The sequence below is a fragment of the Ammospiza nelsoni genome, chromosome 2 (assembly GCF_027579445.1).
Source record: "Ammospiza nelsoni isolate bAmmNel1 chromosome 2, bAmmNel1.pri, whole genome shotgun sequence".
NCBI classification, from domain to species: Eukaryota; Metazoa; Chordata; class Aves; order Passeriformes; family Passerellidae; genus Ammospiza; species Ammospiza nelsoni.
In genome coordinates this window covers 32,394,885-32,410,006 of record NC_080634.1, presented here as the reverse complement: position 1 = coordinate 32,410,006, position 15,122 = coordinate 32,394,885, and the positions used below count along the sequence as shown (strand labels likewise).

Sequence of the window (15,122 nt, the reverse complement as noted above, 5' to 3'; positions counted from 1 at the left end):
AGTGATTTCTGTGGCACATCTATAAAAAAATCTAGTCAATGGTGCATCTGTTGTTAAGTGTGAGCAGTCTTGAAAGTACCACTGTGCCCTTGTTGTTACTACATAAACTATGAAGTGTTTGAGAATGTAAATCTGTTAAGGACACTAAACATGCCCTGTTCAGGCAGATGAACGGATGTTCCGTGCTGTCTTTAAAAGTGGGTGTGGTTGCCGGCAGAAGGTGGCAATACTGGTATTTGTGAGTGAGGTCATGCATGTAAACTTCAACTATAAACTTCGTTCTGTATGTCCTTATAGATGAAAAAAAAAAAAGAAAACAATGCTTAAAATAAACAGTTACAGTCCTGACTTTGTAACCCACACCCGTGTGTCTCTGCGTGTGTAAATCCTTTCCGGGGCGCGGTGCTGTGGGCGGCGGGCGGGCCTTACGGCCGCCCCGCCCCGCGCTCCCGCCGTGCCTGGGCCCGCGCAGCCTCGGCCCGGCCCGGCCGCCATGCGCTCCGTCAGCTACGTGCAGTGCGTGGCGCTGGACTTCGCCGGCAGCCTCTTCCCGCACGCCATCTGCCTGGGGGACGCCGACAACGACACGGTCCGAGCCTGGAGACCGGGGTGGGGCCGGCTGGGGGTGCCCGCGGGGCCGCCTCGGTGGTGGGGACAGCCCAGGGCTGTGGGAAGCACCGAGCGGCCTGTGCGGCCCCGGGGCGGGTGCCGGGAGGAGCTTCCAGCCCCGGGGACACACACGGGCCTTGGCGGGTGCCCGGTCAGAGCCCCCAGGAGTGCCTCTGCAAAGGGAGTATTTGCTGGGCTGCAGCGGGTCAGGGCTTCCCTCGCCATTACCCGTGCCCTGGGTGGTGCACAGCCTGAGGGGAGCTTCGCTTCTGTTTCATAGACACTCCCCTGTCACGGCGGTGGGGATGCGGTGGTGCTCTGCTGGGCACAGCAGGTCACAAACAGGGCAGAGCCAAGTCTCGGTGTCTCTTGACCCTTGTGATGGATTAGGAATGTTGTTGCCAGTCCCTGAAATGATTGGTGTGCATTTAGAGCGTGCATTGGGAGTGTTTGGTGTGCACCCGTGTTCATTGGGAGTGTTGCTGTCAGCCCCTGAAATGGTTTTGATTTGTCTGCAGCCAGGAAGAGGTTAGCTAAGCCAGCTACATGTCTGCTGTTTTTCCTCAACAGTCAAGGTGTTTTATAGCCTTATCCTGGAAAGTGTCATGGTTAGCAATGCAGTGGATGATTAAAGAGATTTCCCCATAAAAAGTTGTTCTGTAGGGTTCTGTAGGTGTGCAGGGGATTATGAAATGCACACCATTTAAATACAAAGAAGCATGATGCAGGAAATGGGATAATGGGAGTAGGCTCATCAGTATGGATGGTTGGTGATTTTAGAAATCTTCTTTAAAGAAATAATCACCATTCTGAAATCCCTTTACCCCTTCAGCAGTGAGATTGAACATCCTGTGTAGGTCTGTTGTGTTCTTGCACTCTTTTCCTGGATGGTTGTGTTTTTGTCATTGCCATCATCTTCCTTAGGTGATTCAAGTCAATCTAAATTGAAGGATGGAAGATGGAGTAATGATGGTTGTTTTAACATCCAAGCATGATATTAAAACAGTCAGTGACACAGCTGTGAAACAATGAGTGGAGAAGCAGTGGGTAATAGGATGATGCTCTTAGGAGCCATTCTCCATCTCTTTTATCTGCAAGAATAAAATTAGGGCTTTTATATTTTCCCAGACCTTCCATTTTGATTCAAGATTGTCTCTTTAACTCATTTAGTTTTGCTGCTTCTTCCTACAGAATGATTTTTAGATATGAATTCTGAAAATTTTACTGTTAATGTAATTGTGGATTTCTCCCTACTAACCCAATTTTCCTGTACAGCTGAATGAACTCGTGGTGGGAGACACCAATGGAAAGCTCTATGTTTACAAGAATGACGACAGCAAGCCCTGGGCTGTGCGGTCTTGCCAAGGAATGGTCAGTTCTTGACAAATTTTCTAAATGGTTGGGCCTTTTGGTGTATGTGCAGCCAACTATAATTGTCCTTTGCCTAGGAATAAGTAGGCTGGAGAGGAATGGTAGCCAGAACTAATTCTGATGTCTTCCATGTAATTATTCAAGACCCCACTTTTGCCTACAGCCCCTTGGGCTGGAAGTGATGAGCAAATTAATGGACAAACATACAAACTGGGCTTCTGTCCCACCTTTGCCCTGCTCTGTGCACTGTGGGGTTTGCCCCAGGCTCTGGCCAGTTGTGTTTCTGTCCCTTGACTCTGCTGTCCTTGTCCTTCAGAAGGCTGTTCGGAGTTCAGGAGATTCTTTCTGGGAGAGGAGGGGGTAGGGCAGAGATGTATCCCAGGGTGCTGGGTTGGGTTGCCTTTTCTCATGGATGGCCTTGTTTTCTTTTGCAGCTCACATGTGTCCGTGTGGGAGATGTGTGCAATAAAGGAAAGGTGAGAGGAGCCAAACTCTTGCCAGCTGTGTCTGTAGGGCATGTGGGAGGTGTTCAGGAGATTAGGGTCATGTCATGTGCTGAGTGTGACAGAGGGGGACAGATTGCAGGTGCTGTCTCTCCAGGGTCTGCCTTTGCTCACAGAGTTTTAGCACCACTGTTTTTAAACTGTTCCTCTGTTTATATGTAACTGGTATTTTTCTGTGAGCCTTGTGTGGCTTTTAGAGAGCAAGGAAATCCATCCAATCTATCCTCAGAGAGCACTTTTGATTTCTGTGTGCCCTTGTGAGAGCACCACAAGGCTTTGGTGGTTTGAGGGTTGCTCCTTTTGCTCAGTGGCTTTTGCCTTTCTTGGGCTGATGTCTGCTGTGGGCCGTGGTCCTTCTGCCACTTGGCTGTGTGCATTTAAGGCCATCTAAACAAGACTGAGACATGGAATAGTCTGGACTCCCAGGCAAATTCCACTGGGTCTATAATGACTCCTTTTGTTGGATTGCTGTTTCTGGGGGTTAAGCCAGGACCAGTGAGTCCAAGGGTCCCAGTTCAGGCACCCTACTCGAAATACTGTAGCTGTGTTTCCTCTAGTGGGGAGCAGAGCTGATCTGGGCACTGAGAAAGCCACACATTGTTTGAGGATTGCACACATATCCACTTGATACTGTAGTCTGACAAAGATGAGCAGGAAGTTTGGACCCTGCCAGTAGCAGAGAAGTTCATGTGCTGGCCAAAAACCTCCTGTTCTGTAGTAGTCATTGATCTTGATCGCTCTATCCTTGTGTCTTCCTTTGCCCTGCTGTGGGACAGCTTCTGCAGCTTCTAAAAGAGGAAGAATTAAAAGGTTTTTCTTTTCCCTCACAGAATTTCGTAGTGGCAGTGAGTGCAGAAGGCTGGTTTCATCTTTTTGATCTGACTTCTCTGAATTCAAAACACCCAGATGCTTCAGGCCACCATGAGCTGGCAGGGGCAGAAGAGCAGAAGCCAGTGTTCAAGCAGCACATTCCTGCCAACACCAAGGTCATGCTCATCAACGACATTGGTGAGCCACAGAGCTGGGGTGGGAATGCAGGGTGAAGGGGTTTGTGTGTGAGGCAGTGGGGAGAGAAGGTGGAGGGGACTTGCAGAAGGAAAACTGACACTCCAACAAACCACAGCCAAGTCATGGAAGGGAGAAACAAGAACTTCAGAATTTTTCTGAGGTGCAAGCTTTCATGACATGGTTGGGGTCCTCAGAGATGCTAACTATAGAAACCAGCAGAGTGGTTTCTGCATTTTTGGGCTCTTAGGGCTTGAGAAAGTCCAGCCTGTCTTTTGCTTTTCCCTGCAGATGGAGATGGGAAGTGTGAGTTGGTTGTGGGTTACACTGACAGGGTGGTCCGTGCCTTCCGCTGGGAGGACTCGTCAGAGAACCCAGACCATGTCTCTGGGCAGCTGATCCTGTTGAAGAAATGGCTTCTAGAAGGTCAGGTAAGGAAAAAGGATGTTCAGAGCAGTACTTGTCATACAGTCTTCAAGAGGTGGTACTTTCAAGAGAAGAAGCACAGAATCTCAGTCCTATGAACAAAACAATTGTCATGTCAGTGGCTTGAGAGGAGATTTGCCCAGTGATTTTTTTGTACAGCTGGGAGTTGGTCTGAGAAGCAGTTGCTTTTGCCTGATGGGAGAGCAGGAGTGGGAAGTACTTGTGTTGTTTTAAAGTGGCTTTAGGTAGGGAACCAACCTTTTACTGAACTTGGATGTTTTGCTTCCAGCTGAATCTGTTCAGCTGCCGCTCAGCTCTATCAGAAGATTTGCCATATTCCAATTTAGTTGCAGGGAGCACTGTAAACCTTTTGGAGTTCTTGACTCTATTCGTGTTTTCCCTCTGCTGCTGTAGGTGGACAGCCTGTCAGTGAACCCAGGCCCTGGTGGCTCACCAGAGCTGATGGTGTCCCAGCCAGGCTGTGGCTATGCCATCCTGCTGTGCACCTGGGACACGGAGCAGCGGGACGCAGCCGCGGGAAGGGACGGGTCTGCCCCGAGCAGGTGAGGGTGTTCCTGCAGGGGTGCATGGGCACATGCCACTGGGGATGCCTGTTACAAGGGGTGCCACCACATCACTGTTGCAAAGCAGGGGCTGCTGTCACTGTCCTTGCTTCAGTGGCCTGCTGTGCTTCTGGCACCTCATCACTTAAACCCGCCTACACCCAAGCTTCCATGAACACTCTTCATGTCTCTCTCACAAAGATGAATACTGCTGCTTTCCTTGTATCCCGCTCTCTTCTTGAATTGGGCAAGGAGAGTGGCAAAACCAGCTCCATGAGGATTCCTCACTACTGGGAGCTAAGGAAGGGAAGTGAGTGACCTAGATTTCCAGAGAAGGTCACCAGATTACAGGATAACAGCTGAGAGACTGGGCCAAACCAAATACACCTGAAGCCCAGGATAAAACTGGGCTCATTCACTTGTTTTCTGCAGATGAGGCAATTGGAAGTTTTCCTAATGAGACCCCTGGCAGCCAGTGCTGTAAATCACAACCACAGCAACCAGGATGAGCAGTGAGGTGCTTGTTACTGTCTTGGTGCTGGAAGGACCCTGGTGGGGAATTGGGTGCTTCTGTGCTGTTCTGTGAGACTTCAAGGCAGACACAAAAAACTGCAGCAGGAGGGGACCTAGGCAATTCTCCTTGATGTCTTAGAGAACTCAGTGAAATGTTCTGTTAGCCAGAAGCCAGGCCTAGATGTAGTCTGTCACCAAACTGTTCAGTCTGGGCAGAGAGAAAAGCAGACAGGCTTTGTGAGAGAAAAGCAGACAGGCTTTTCTAAGAGTAATGACAAAAACTGTCCTTTTCTTCCTTCATTGGAATACAGGGCTTACTGATTTTCTTTTTCCTTTTTTGAGCTTTTTTTTTTTTTTCTTTAATGCTTGAAATCATTCTGGGTTTGTGTTTTTAAAAATTGGTATATTTCTTTATTACCTGGGGTGGTATGCATTTTCTTCTTTTACCATTAAAGGGCTCAACCGTTTCACAAACTGTGGCACTGTCTGTATTTGTAGAACTGCTCCTGAAATTGTTCTGAGACAGTCCCAGGTGTGGTTCTGTAACTCTTCCCTGTTGTCTTTCTCTTTTCCGCAGTGAGGCCCCTGTTCGAGATGTGATTCTACACCAAACATCTGGGCGGATTCACAACAAGAATGTCTCCACTCATCTCATTGGCAGCATTGCCCGAGGTGAGAGATCAGCAGCTTGGGGTCTCCAGCCCAGCAGTTGCCCCTGATGGTTTTTCAGTACAGAATGAAATAAATTTTGTGTGGTAGAGAAACAAACTGTGAGAGGGTGCTGCAAGAACACAGGAATCTCAGCCTCTTTTAGCCAACTCCCAAAGAAAGACAGTTGGATATTTGCATGTGAGCTTTTTATAGCCTTTGTCCTTCCCTAGGTAGCCCTTATCCTTCACTCAGCACAAGAGTTTTTTTGCAGCCTCTGCTGACCTGCATTTAGTCAGTTTGAATGGCTGCCATGTCATGCTCCTACAGATGTCCTTGATCCTTGCTTCTGCATGGCTGCAGCTTATGACTCCTTATTCCCTGGATGCATCTCTTCCTTCCCACAGCCTCATCTTCATTCTTGCTTTTCAGCATTTGAATCTCAATTCCTGGTGGCTCTTTGCTGCTCCTCCTTCTCCTGTGCAGCTCCAACCTCTCCATAGCTGCTTTCATATTTCATCTATATCATTGTCCTCTGGTTTTTTCCACTGTGTTGTGTTCAGGTCTTGTATCTAAGATCTGCACAGCTGCCAGCTTCTCTCAGCCCTGACACACTGCTCTTGTGTCCAGACTTTTCTTGCATGCTGGCTCTGCTTCCCTCCTGTAACTCCTGAACCCTCCTTTGGTACCTATGGAGAACAAGCTTTCACTCCCCCTTGGGCATAATAGAAGGCAGAAAACTCCCAGCAGAGATCACTTGCTCTTGTGTTGCTCTGCCCAAGTATTGCCTGCTGCAGTGCTGTCTGAGAATGATTCAGCCTGTCCAGTGTAATTAAAGGTTGTGGACAAGAGCAATGCACTGGACCCGCCCTCTTGGTGTTCCTCAGAGGACCTTTCCTGCCCAGTTCCTAAGCCTGTCATGTTTTCAGCATCTCTGATGCTGCTGTGATCAACATGGTCAACAGAGCATGAAATCAATTATTTCACTGCATATGAAGCCTTGCATCTATTGAGAGATGTCTGTGAAAAAGGAAGGCACACAGAATAAGGGATGAAGAGCAGGCTGTGAAAAAGCCCACTGATGCTGGACCATCAATAAAGGAACAGCTGAAGAGTGCTACGCTGACCAGTTTCCAAGGGGGACACAGCACATCTCTTGGATCAGAGCCTGTCTGGGTGCTTATCACTAGGGGCAGCTAAGCACCCAACCAGCTGCTTTTGCTTTAGGCTGATCTGCAGAAAGGGGGTGGTTTGCAGCCTGGGACTGTGCGGGGGGCTGTAGTTTGGAGCTGTCTGTGGGCACTGGAGGTAGGCTCGTGTTGTTAACCTACTATGAGGAAACTGCCTGCTTGCTTTCAGCTCTGCTGGCTTGCCCCTGACTGCCAGGTTTCTTGGGCTCCTCCTCAGGGAGCCAGTGCCTCTCCTGCATTGTCACTGAAAGGGTTAAATGCAGCTTCCATTGAGTACTGCTCCATTCCTCTCTCTGAGCATGTCATATTTTTAAAACTTGACCTTGCATGTCTTTTCTTTTTTTAGTAGCTAGGTAGAGAATTTACTGAAGGGCTGAAGCAGCCCAGTGGTCAGGGAACTCTCCTCTTCAGATTTAATTAGTGACATTTGTCACTGCTGTCCTGCACACAACTGGGCAAGGAAGGGAGGCAGCATGGATCAGCTTGGTTTGGATCTTTTTTGTTGTTTTCAGGAGAGGGAGGGGCACGATGTTTACAAAATGGCATCAATGGCAGTGATTTTCTTTTGCACTTACAGGCTCCAGTGAGAATAGTGGCTCAGGTCTCTTTGCCCTCTGTACTCTGGATGGTAAGTCCTGCCAGTGTCCTGGAAGAAGACCTGGGGGGCAGCTAAGGCCTGTCACTAATTGAAAGCAGGGATCCAGGGGCTCAGTGCTTTTGATTTTTAAAAGAATGGGAAGCTGGGCTTCAGAAACCCTTCAAGGGTCAGGCAAGAGAATTTTATTTCAAGACCCCTTCTGCTGACATATTTTATATGAAGGCACAGAGGGCACTGTGAGGATAGATGCTTGTATAAGTTCCACTCTGTCATGGCCAGTGCCCGCTGCCCAGTACTGCTGCAGTATATCTGCATGATGGGAGCCTGGTAGGTGGGGTCAAGCGTCCCCTGTGGATTCAGCAGCCAAGTCCATCCCTGTGCTATTAGCAGCTAACTCTCTGCAGCCCTGAGTGTTGAAAGAGTAGGGCCTAGCATTAGCAAGCATCTTGCTCTCTTTTATTGTTTTCAAGACAGTTGTTTTTTTCTTTCTTCAGGAACACTGAAACTGATGGAGGGAGCAGACAAGCTGCTCTGGTCTGTTCAGGTTGATCACCAGCTCTTTGCTCTGGAAAAGCTGGATGTTACAGTGAGTATCTGAGTAAGGCTGGGAGAGATGCAGACAAAAAACTCAGCATGGCTTTGTGCATATGAACTTAGGGCAGGAGGAGTATGACTCAGTTGGAAAAGGCTGGGATTATCTCAGGATGACACAGAGTGTTCTGGCTGTAGTAGTACATTCTGCACTCAGGTCAATCTGCCCAGCTGCAAGAAGTTGAGCTGTGTCTGCCTGTTAGACCCAGCATCCATTTATCCATTCATAAACTTTTGTGTCCCAGCTGTTTTTCAGTCTTACTGCAAAGCTGAATGGTTTTGCTTACTGCTAATACCCTGATTGTCTAAAATCTCTTACAGTATGTAAGGATTGCCATATAGAACAGAGATGAGCTCCAAGTGCAAAATATCTGGATGAGATGTCCAGAAGTGACATCTAGACATTAGTGTTGTGTCTCTGAACCAGCCAGAAAGGTTCTTGGCTGTCCTTGGGAGTAGGTGGCACCTGTGTAATGCTCAGTGCTGTGGTTCCTGCAGGGCAATGGGCACGAGGAGGTGGTTGCGTGTGCGTGGGACGGGCAGACGTACATCATCGACCACAACCGCACGGTGGCCAGATTCCAAGCAGATGAGAATGTCAGTGCCTTCTGTGCAGGTGGGAAGCCTGACTGCAAAGCCAGCCCTCACAGTGTTTTCCCCTCAAAGCTACTGCTCCTATCTAGGAGACCCAGAATCCTTTGTCTGCCTGCAGTGGCAAATAATTTCCCTGTGTGCATGTGCAGAAGGCCCAGCTAGTCTTTCCTCTGGTGGCATCTGGGAAAAGTAACTGTGAGAGAAAGTGATGCTGAGACTTGTCTATGGTGGCTTGGGGTTTTTTCCTTGTCCTTTTTGGAGGTGCTACAGTGGTCTCTTGTCCTCCACACTGCTTTTTTAATTTGCAGACTTCTAAGCTGTTCTTAAGTGGAGATAAGGAGCCCATGAAATCAGCCTGAGTTTTGGCTCTGCTCAATCCTGTCTCTCAGACCTTCAGGAAGCAGCTTGCACATTCCCAAGCTTCATGCAGTTCAGAGACGGCTTCTTGGATTGTCTCAAAGGGACTTTGTATACCCAGGCCCATATCTCTGCCCAGGTGCTTGCTGTTTTCTGGTACCTGATCATGAAATGTCAATTGTTTGCTTTCTCTTTCCTTCTGGAAGTAGTCAGATCTCCACACTTCTGTTTCTGCAGGCCTCTATGCATGCAAAGAAGGGAGCAACAGTCCCTGCCTTGTTTATGTCAGCTTCAGCCAGAAGATCTACATCTACTGGGATGTGCAGCTGGAGAGAATGGAGTCCACCAACCTGCTGAAAATTCTGGATGGTGACCCAGAGTTTGAAAGTCTCCTGCAGCAGCTGGATGTAGGTGAGTGCAGAAAGAGCAGAGGGTGTACAGAAAGAAAGAGGATGAGATGGCAGATGATGTGCTGGAAACCAGAGTATTTCTTGAGGAAGAGGCTTTCACACTGCCTGGTGAGAATGCCTAACAACTGATTTTCTCTCTTCTCCTTAGACAAAAACGATGTTGATGCTGTCAGAAACCTGATTCACAAAACACTCTATTTTCCTGAGAAATACCATCTCAGCAGCCCCTCGCAGGATCCTGCTGGAACAGATTCTTCTGCCCACTGCAGTGGCATCCAGGACCCCTTATAACAAGAAGGCTGACATCTTTAATGCCAGCACAAGCTTGTCTGCAGCTGGACTTGGGCATCTGATGAAGATGACTGTTCCTTCCCTATCTTGTGAAAACTTCCAAACAGGAAAGGGTCTGTTCACAGGCTGTGAAGGGATGTTCTTGGCTGTAGGCTTGCCTGTATGTGGTGGGTTGGTTTGCCTTCAGATGAGGCAGCTGCAGGAACAGAAAGGGCCAAGGATCTTGCATGTAAGCCTTCTGTTGCCAGTTTCCATAATCCTCACTGACTAGAGTGCTCCACTGGTCACTGTGAAGGAGCAGGGAGGTCACAGATTGAGAGAACAGCTGAGCCAAGTCCCCATTTTGACCTATTCTTGGAAGTACTTCAGTGAATACTTCTGAGTTCTTAGCAGGATCACAGTGCAGGAAGTGGAGATGGAGGAACTGAGTTAGGGTGCAGGCATGGGCCTTCTCTCCCACGAAGGTGTATTTAAAGTAGAGCCATGCATTGTTTGCCTTTGCTTTGCTGCCGCTCTTCTGCCAAGCAAGAAGAAGTTTCTCGCAAATCACGTGTTCTGAGTAGCTGGAGACGTGCATAACTTGCACTAGTGAGGTGTGGAGAGAGAGCAGCTCCAGCAAACCCAGCTCTGGTCAAGAGTCATTGCTTGTCTCCATCTTCTTGGGCAGGGTGATCCCAGAGAGGGCTGTGACTTAAAGCAGCTGTGAAGCAGTCAGTAAGAGCAGTCTGACTGAAGTGTGGATCTGTGGTGCTATGAGAGCTTGGCCATCCCACAATAAGCAAGGAAAGTGAAAATGCCACTCCTGCCTCTTGTTGTGGAGAGCATCATGCTTTGAGTCCTGCACAGCTGAAAGAGGTGGGCTGGAGGTGATGTCCCACTGGCTGGCATGAGGAGTCTGGTAAAGGGGAGCTCATTTGCAAAAGCCCAAGCATGAGCCTTTCCACATGCTGTTGTTGCTGTGCTTTTCCCGCCTTAGCTTGGCTCTTGCCTAACTCAGCTTGTTAGGAAAGGGGCAGCAGGCCTACCTGCTGGCTTGCATCGATTACCCCCTCTCACTTGTGTGCTGTTTTATTGGACATGTGTGATGGATGGTGCTGTCCCTTTGCCCTTACAGCTGCCTGAGTCACAGCAAATACAGTCCAGTGATCTGGAGCAAGTGGCAGCATTTAAAGATCCTGCAGGCAGTTGAAAACCTGCTGTGCTTTATTCTGCAAAATATCCAAGGGCAGCCCTAACTGGGAGAAAGTGCTTTGTATAGAGAAGAGGAGTGTCTTGCCCTTGGGTGAAAGTGACTATTGCTGAAGCAGCCCTGTGTGGTAGAAGGGTAGGATCTTTACATAATAAGCCCTAGCTGTTCTTTGCAGTTTCCCTCTGTAGATTTATATAAGCTTTTCAGAGGACAGTGCATTTGTGGCAGTGGAAGTTGGAGCATGGAGCAGTGAAATGGTGTGACCTGCTCTGTACCTGCCAGCTTGCTTCTCAGGCCACTGTATCTTCTGACTCTCTAACTGCAGTGCAAGTTTCTCTCCATTGTAATAGCCTTGCTGAGAAGCATTTTTAAATGTTCCCCTGTCCTACTAAGTGCTTGTGTAAAACTGAACTCTTCAGGGAGGACCTTTGAAGTAATAATAAAGCTTATTAACAGTGGTGTTTAGAGCAGCAAGGCTGGAGTCTGTGAGCTGTGGAGAGCTGATACTACAGGGACCATCTACTCATGGGCTAAAGCGAGGAGTTTGTCGTGAAGCTTGTCAGACCTAGACTGTAATCTCAACAAATTGTCAGCTCTTGTGACACTGAGATGTCCAGACACCCATCCCAGCAAGAATTATCACCTTTGCTTCTGGCAAATAGGGCCTGGCAGGAAAACAGGGTGGCTCATAACAGAACAACTGAGTGCTGTCTGTCCATGCCAAATATAAACCTTTATTAGCAACACCAAATATAAACCTTTATTAGCAACACAAGCGCAAGGGGTGTACAGATGGGTGCACATGGCTGGAACTGTTTTATGCAGAACAAACTTTGCTGTACAGGTTGAATGATTTCCAAGAAAGGAAGGTCAAACTGATCCACTGTTGGACTATTCATTGTTGAGAAAGAATGAGAAATGGTTGCTGAGGAAGAGATGACATTTTTCTAAGAACCATCTTTAAAAGAAAATGGGGCAAAAGCCTTGCAAATATTGTGCACCCTAACCCTCTTTTGCTGGCCTGAGGATAAAATTGCTGTGCAAGCCCAGGCAATGCACACTATCAAAAGCAGAGGTGAGAAAATACAGACACTACAAAAACATCTGTTCCCCAAAACTTTTCAGCTCTTAAAAACCATTGGAGAGGAAAAATACTAACATTTGAGGGCTTCCCCTGACAGTTTTGTATTGCATGCAGCACATAATAACTTGCAGATGCATTTTGCTCCTATGCCCCTTGTGCACAAGAGAAAATTAAAAGTGTCTACAGAAGAATAAACTGAACATCTGTACGGTTCCTTGGCCAAAAGATGGCTTTCCTTATTTTTTCCTGCCTTGAACTCCTAAGTGCCAAATACTTTCTGAACTCTGTTATTCAGGCTACTTCCGCTGGTAACAATTTTTCTGAAGTGTCCATCTTCTCAGGGAAGGAGCCTCTTAAGGCCCTGTCTCCGGAGTGATGGAGTTACATTATACTTTCTTTGTAACTAATTGTCTCTTTGTCCTTGCCAGCCGACACAAGCCGCAGAGTTGGAATTAGAAGTGGTTCCTTCCCGCACAGCAGAAAAAGTTTGCTGTATCCTTCTCTAGCAGATTGGCATAACCTGCTGGTGCTGGGAAACTTTTCAACAGGGCAGCATTTGCAGGACAGCTTTGTATGTCCCAGTGCCAGCACACAGCAAGTGAGGAGTCTGACAGTATTCTCAGGCACTGGGGGTATTTGCAGATAAATGATTCATGGCTTTGGTTCTGATGCTCAATTTACTAGCAAAAAAATAAAGGGAGGGGGTTGCCTTATTTTCCTGAGACGTAATAAACCTGCTCTCCATCTCTGCCTTTGTTTTTATTATCTTTCTGCTATAATTTAGTTATTTCTATAACTCTTTAGGTGTATCCTGGCATGTGCCAGTGGAATCTCTTGAAAGGAGGATTGAATGTAAATGTAGGTATGTGGCTCAATGGTCTTCAATGCCAGAGCTCACCTGGTGGTGGTGAAAGGAGCAAGCCTCTGGGAATATGGATGGCTGCAGCTCCCATTCTGTTCAAAAGCAAGTGACCCCAAGCTCCTGGAAGTGGTCCTGATTATGCTTTGGCAGAGTGCCTGTTCTCAGGAAGGACACAAGTCCTTCTCCCCACCCCAGTTGTATTGCACACTGTTCTAGAGATTTGCCATGGCAGATCTTTCCCTGCAGACTGTTCCACAGCTGCCATGCCCACTCTATTAGAAAGCAGCCCTGATAGGAACTGACCACCAAGGCGGTTCAAAGAGATTATCCCTAAAATAATAACATTCTGTTTTTTATATTGGAGGGACAGATCTCATCACAAGGAAGCCAGTGTTGGACACATACAGGATGTGCCTATGTCCTGCTCTGAGCTGGCACTTTGTACTGAACTTCTGCTTTCTGTATGAAAGTGTTGGCATTTTTGATTTTCAGTGAGAAAGACCTTTAGATTATTCCTGTGTTCCCTTTATCTCCCAAAAGCAATAGATATGACTGGAATTGGGAGTAGGGAAGTATATCTGTATAATAGACTTTTCCAAGAGAAACTACAATTGAGACAGTCTTCAGCCTTGCCAGCCCCCTCAAAAATTACTTACTGTGCTTCCCAGTGTTGGAAGACTTATAAATTACCATGTTTGTAGATGGGAGTTGAGTTGGCTTTTTTAAGATGTTGTAAGTCCTATTTTACAATCACATTTTAAAGCCAAGACTTCCTTCTTTCGCAGTGGAGATTGTGCTTCAGATGTAATGACACAAAAATGCTTTGGAGAAAGAAAAATATCTGTGGGCTAGAATTCAGAATACAGATGTCAAATGCAGTAACTGTGTGTCATTTTGTGCCAAGTAACTTGGGGAGATGAAAAACCCACTAGGAGCTGTGTGGGTGGGGAAAGCAGGTACTGACCCTGTAGGGTTAGACTGTGATTAGTGAATGGGTTGAAGTGGCCATCTGCCATGGCATCCTGACCTGCAATTCTCATTTAGTCATATAAATATTTTTTTCTGGAAGTTCTGCCCACAGCAAAGCTTGATGGGGAGGTTCCAAGATAACTTGGCAACAGATTCCTCAATGTCTGGACAAAAGAGACTTCTACTGAGTGGATCTCTGTTCAACTGACATGGACAGGAGGAAGGTGAAGAGTATGTCTTCTGCCCTGGAGCTGATTTCAGAGCAGAGAAATTTATTAATTTATTGCTTTCTTGGAAACATCCTCTCTGTGACTGAGAATTTATACATGCAGTTGTTAACAAAGAGGAAAAGCTGGCAAGATTGTGGCACAATGTGGGAGTGTATTAGCAGCCAGGGTACAAGGCAAGTGTTAAAAGGATTCTCTAAAAAGGAAAGAATTCCTTTTTGAAGAAAATTTGCCACTTACCAGTGTGAAAAGAAGGAAAGGAGGATGCAAAGGAGTCACTGAGCAGAGAAGAGAGGAATAGATAGGGCTGGAGATTTTCACCTCCTATAGCACATCAATTCAAAAATGAGCCTGAACTGTTAATGGTTTAGGATATGAGGCATATGATCCACAGAAAGGCTTCAAAAAGGCTGGAGGATGTTCTGGATGTGAGCAAAAGCAGTTACTACAAGACAGACATGTAGGAACAGCACCTGGTGAATTCCAGCAGCAGCTAGAGTGCAGTATCTGCAGGGCTGCAAGTGACAGGCAGTAGTCAAAACAGAATTGTCAGCTCAAAGTTGTGGCAGTTTTCTGTAGGATCCCATCCAACACTCCTTTTAAATCATTGGAAAGATTCCTGTTGGCTTCAGTTTGAAGGCTCCTGCTCACCTACACCCTGCCCTAGCCAGGACCCAGCTGCCAAACTGACACCGGGCACTGCTCTCATGAGGAAGTGGCCAGCACTTAGAGCTGTTGGTGGCCCTCCCCTTCCCATGCACTTCTGGGCACCAGCAAAGCCCAGCAAAAGCTGTCAGACACTCTGGAAGGCAGCAGAGACCTGCCTGGGCATCAGCAAAGCCCAGCAAAAGCCCTGTGCTCCTCCATAGGGAAGCTGGGCCCCATATGGGCTTGGCAAAGCCTGGCAAAAGCCCTGGGACACTCTGAAAGGCAGCAGGGCCCCTTGCAGGGCAAAGCAAAACTTAGCAGAAGCCCCAGGGTGCTCTGGAGGGAAGCAGGGCCCCTTGTGGGAATGACAAAAGCCATCAGATAGGGTTAGGTGGTGGTGGTGGTTAGGTGCAGGGTTAGGGACATGGGTTAGGTGGTTGTGGTTAGGTGTAGGGTTAGGGACATGGGTTAGGT

General features: G+C 47.6%; 1 protein-coding gene across 1 annotated transcript; it reads left to right on the top strand.

Annotated features, from left to right (window-relative positions):
* Window positions 1-473: 473 nt before the first annotated feature.
* Window positions 474-12,688, top strand: ITFG2 (integrin alpha FG-GAP repeat containing 2). Its single transcript, XM_059493276.1, has 12 exons — window positions 474-589; window positions 1,885-1,980; window positions 2,415-2,456; window positions 3,314-3,491; window positions 3,780-3,919; window positions 4,329-4,477; window positions 5,568-5,662; window positions 7,406-7,456; window positions 7,921-8,012; window positions 8,516-8,633; window positions 9,206-9,379; window positions 9,527-12,688. The coding sequence occupies exons 1-12, from the start codon at window positions 494-496 to the stop codon at window positions 9,667-9,669; spliced, it is 1,374 nt and encodes a 457-aa protein (XP_059349259.1). The 5' UTR covers window positions 474-493; the 3' UTR covers window positions 9,670-12,688.
* The last annotated feature ends 2,434 nt before the right edge of the window (window positions 12,689-15,122 follow it).

Coding starts and splice junctions, on each gene's coding strand:
- ITFG2 (XM_059493276.1), top strand. CDS start 494: ATGCGCTCCGTCAGCTACGTGCAGTGCGTGGCGCTGGACTTCGCCGGC. Junction 4,478..5,567: donor GACGGGTCTGCCCCGAGCAG/GTGAGGGTGTTC, acceptor TCTTTTCCGCAG/TGAGGCCCCTGTTCGAGATG. Junction 8,013..8,515: donor TGGAAAAGCTGGATGTTACA/GTGAGTATCTGA, acceptor TGGTTCCTGCAG/GGCAATGGGCACGAGGAGGT.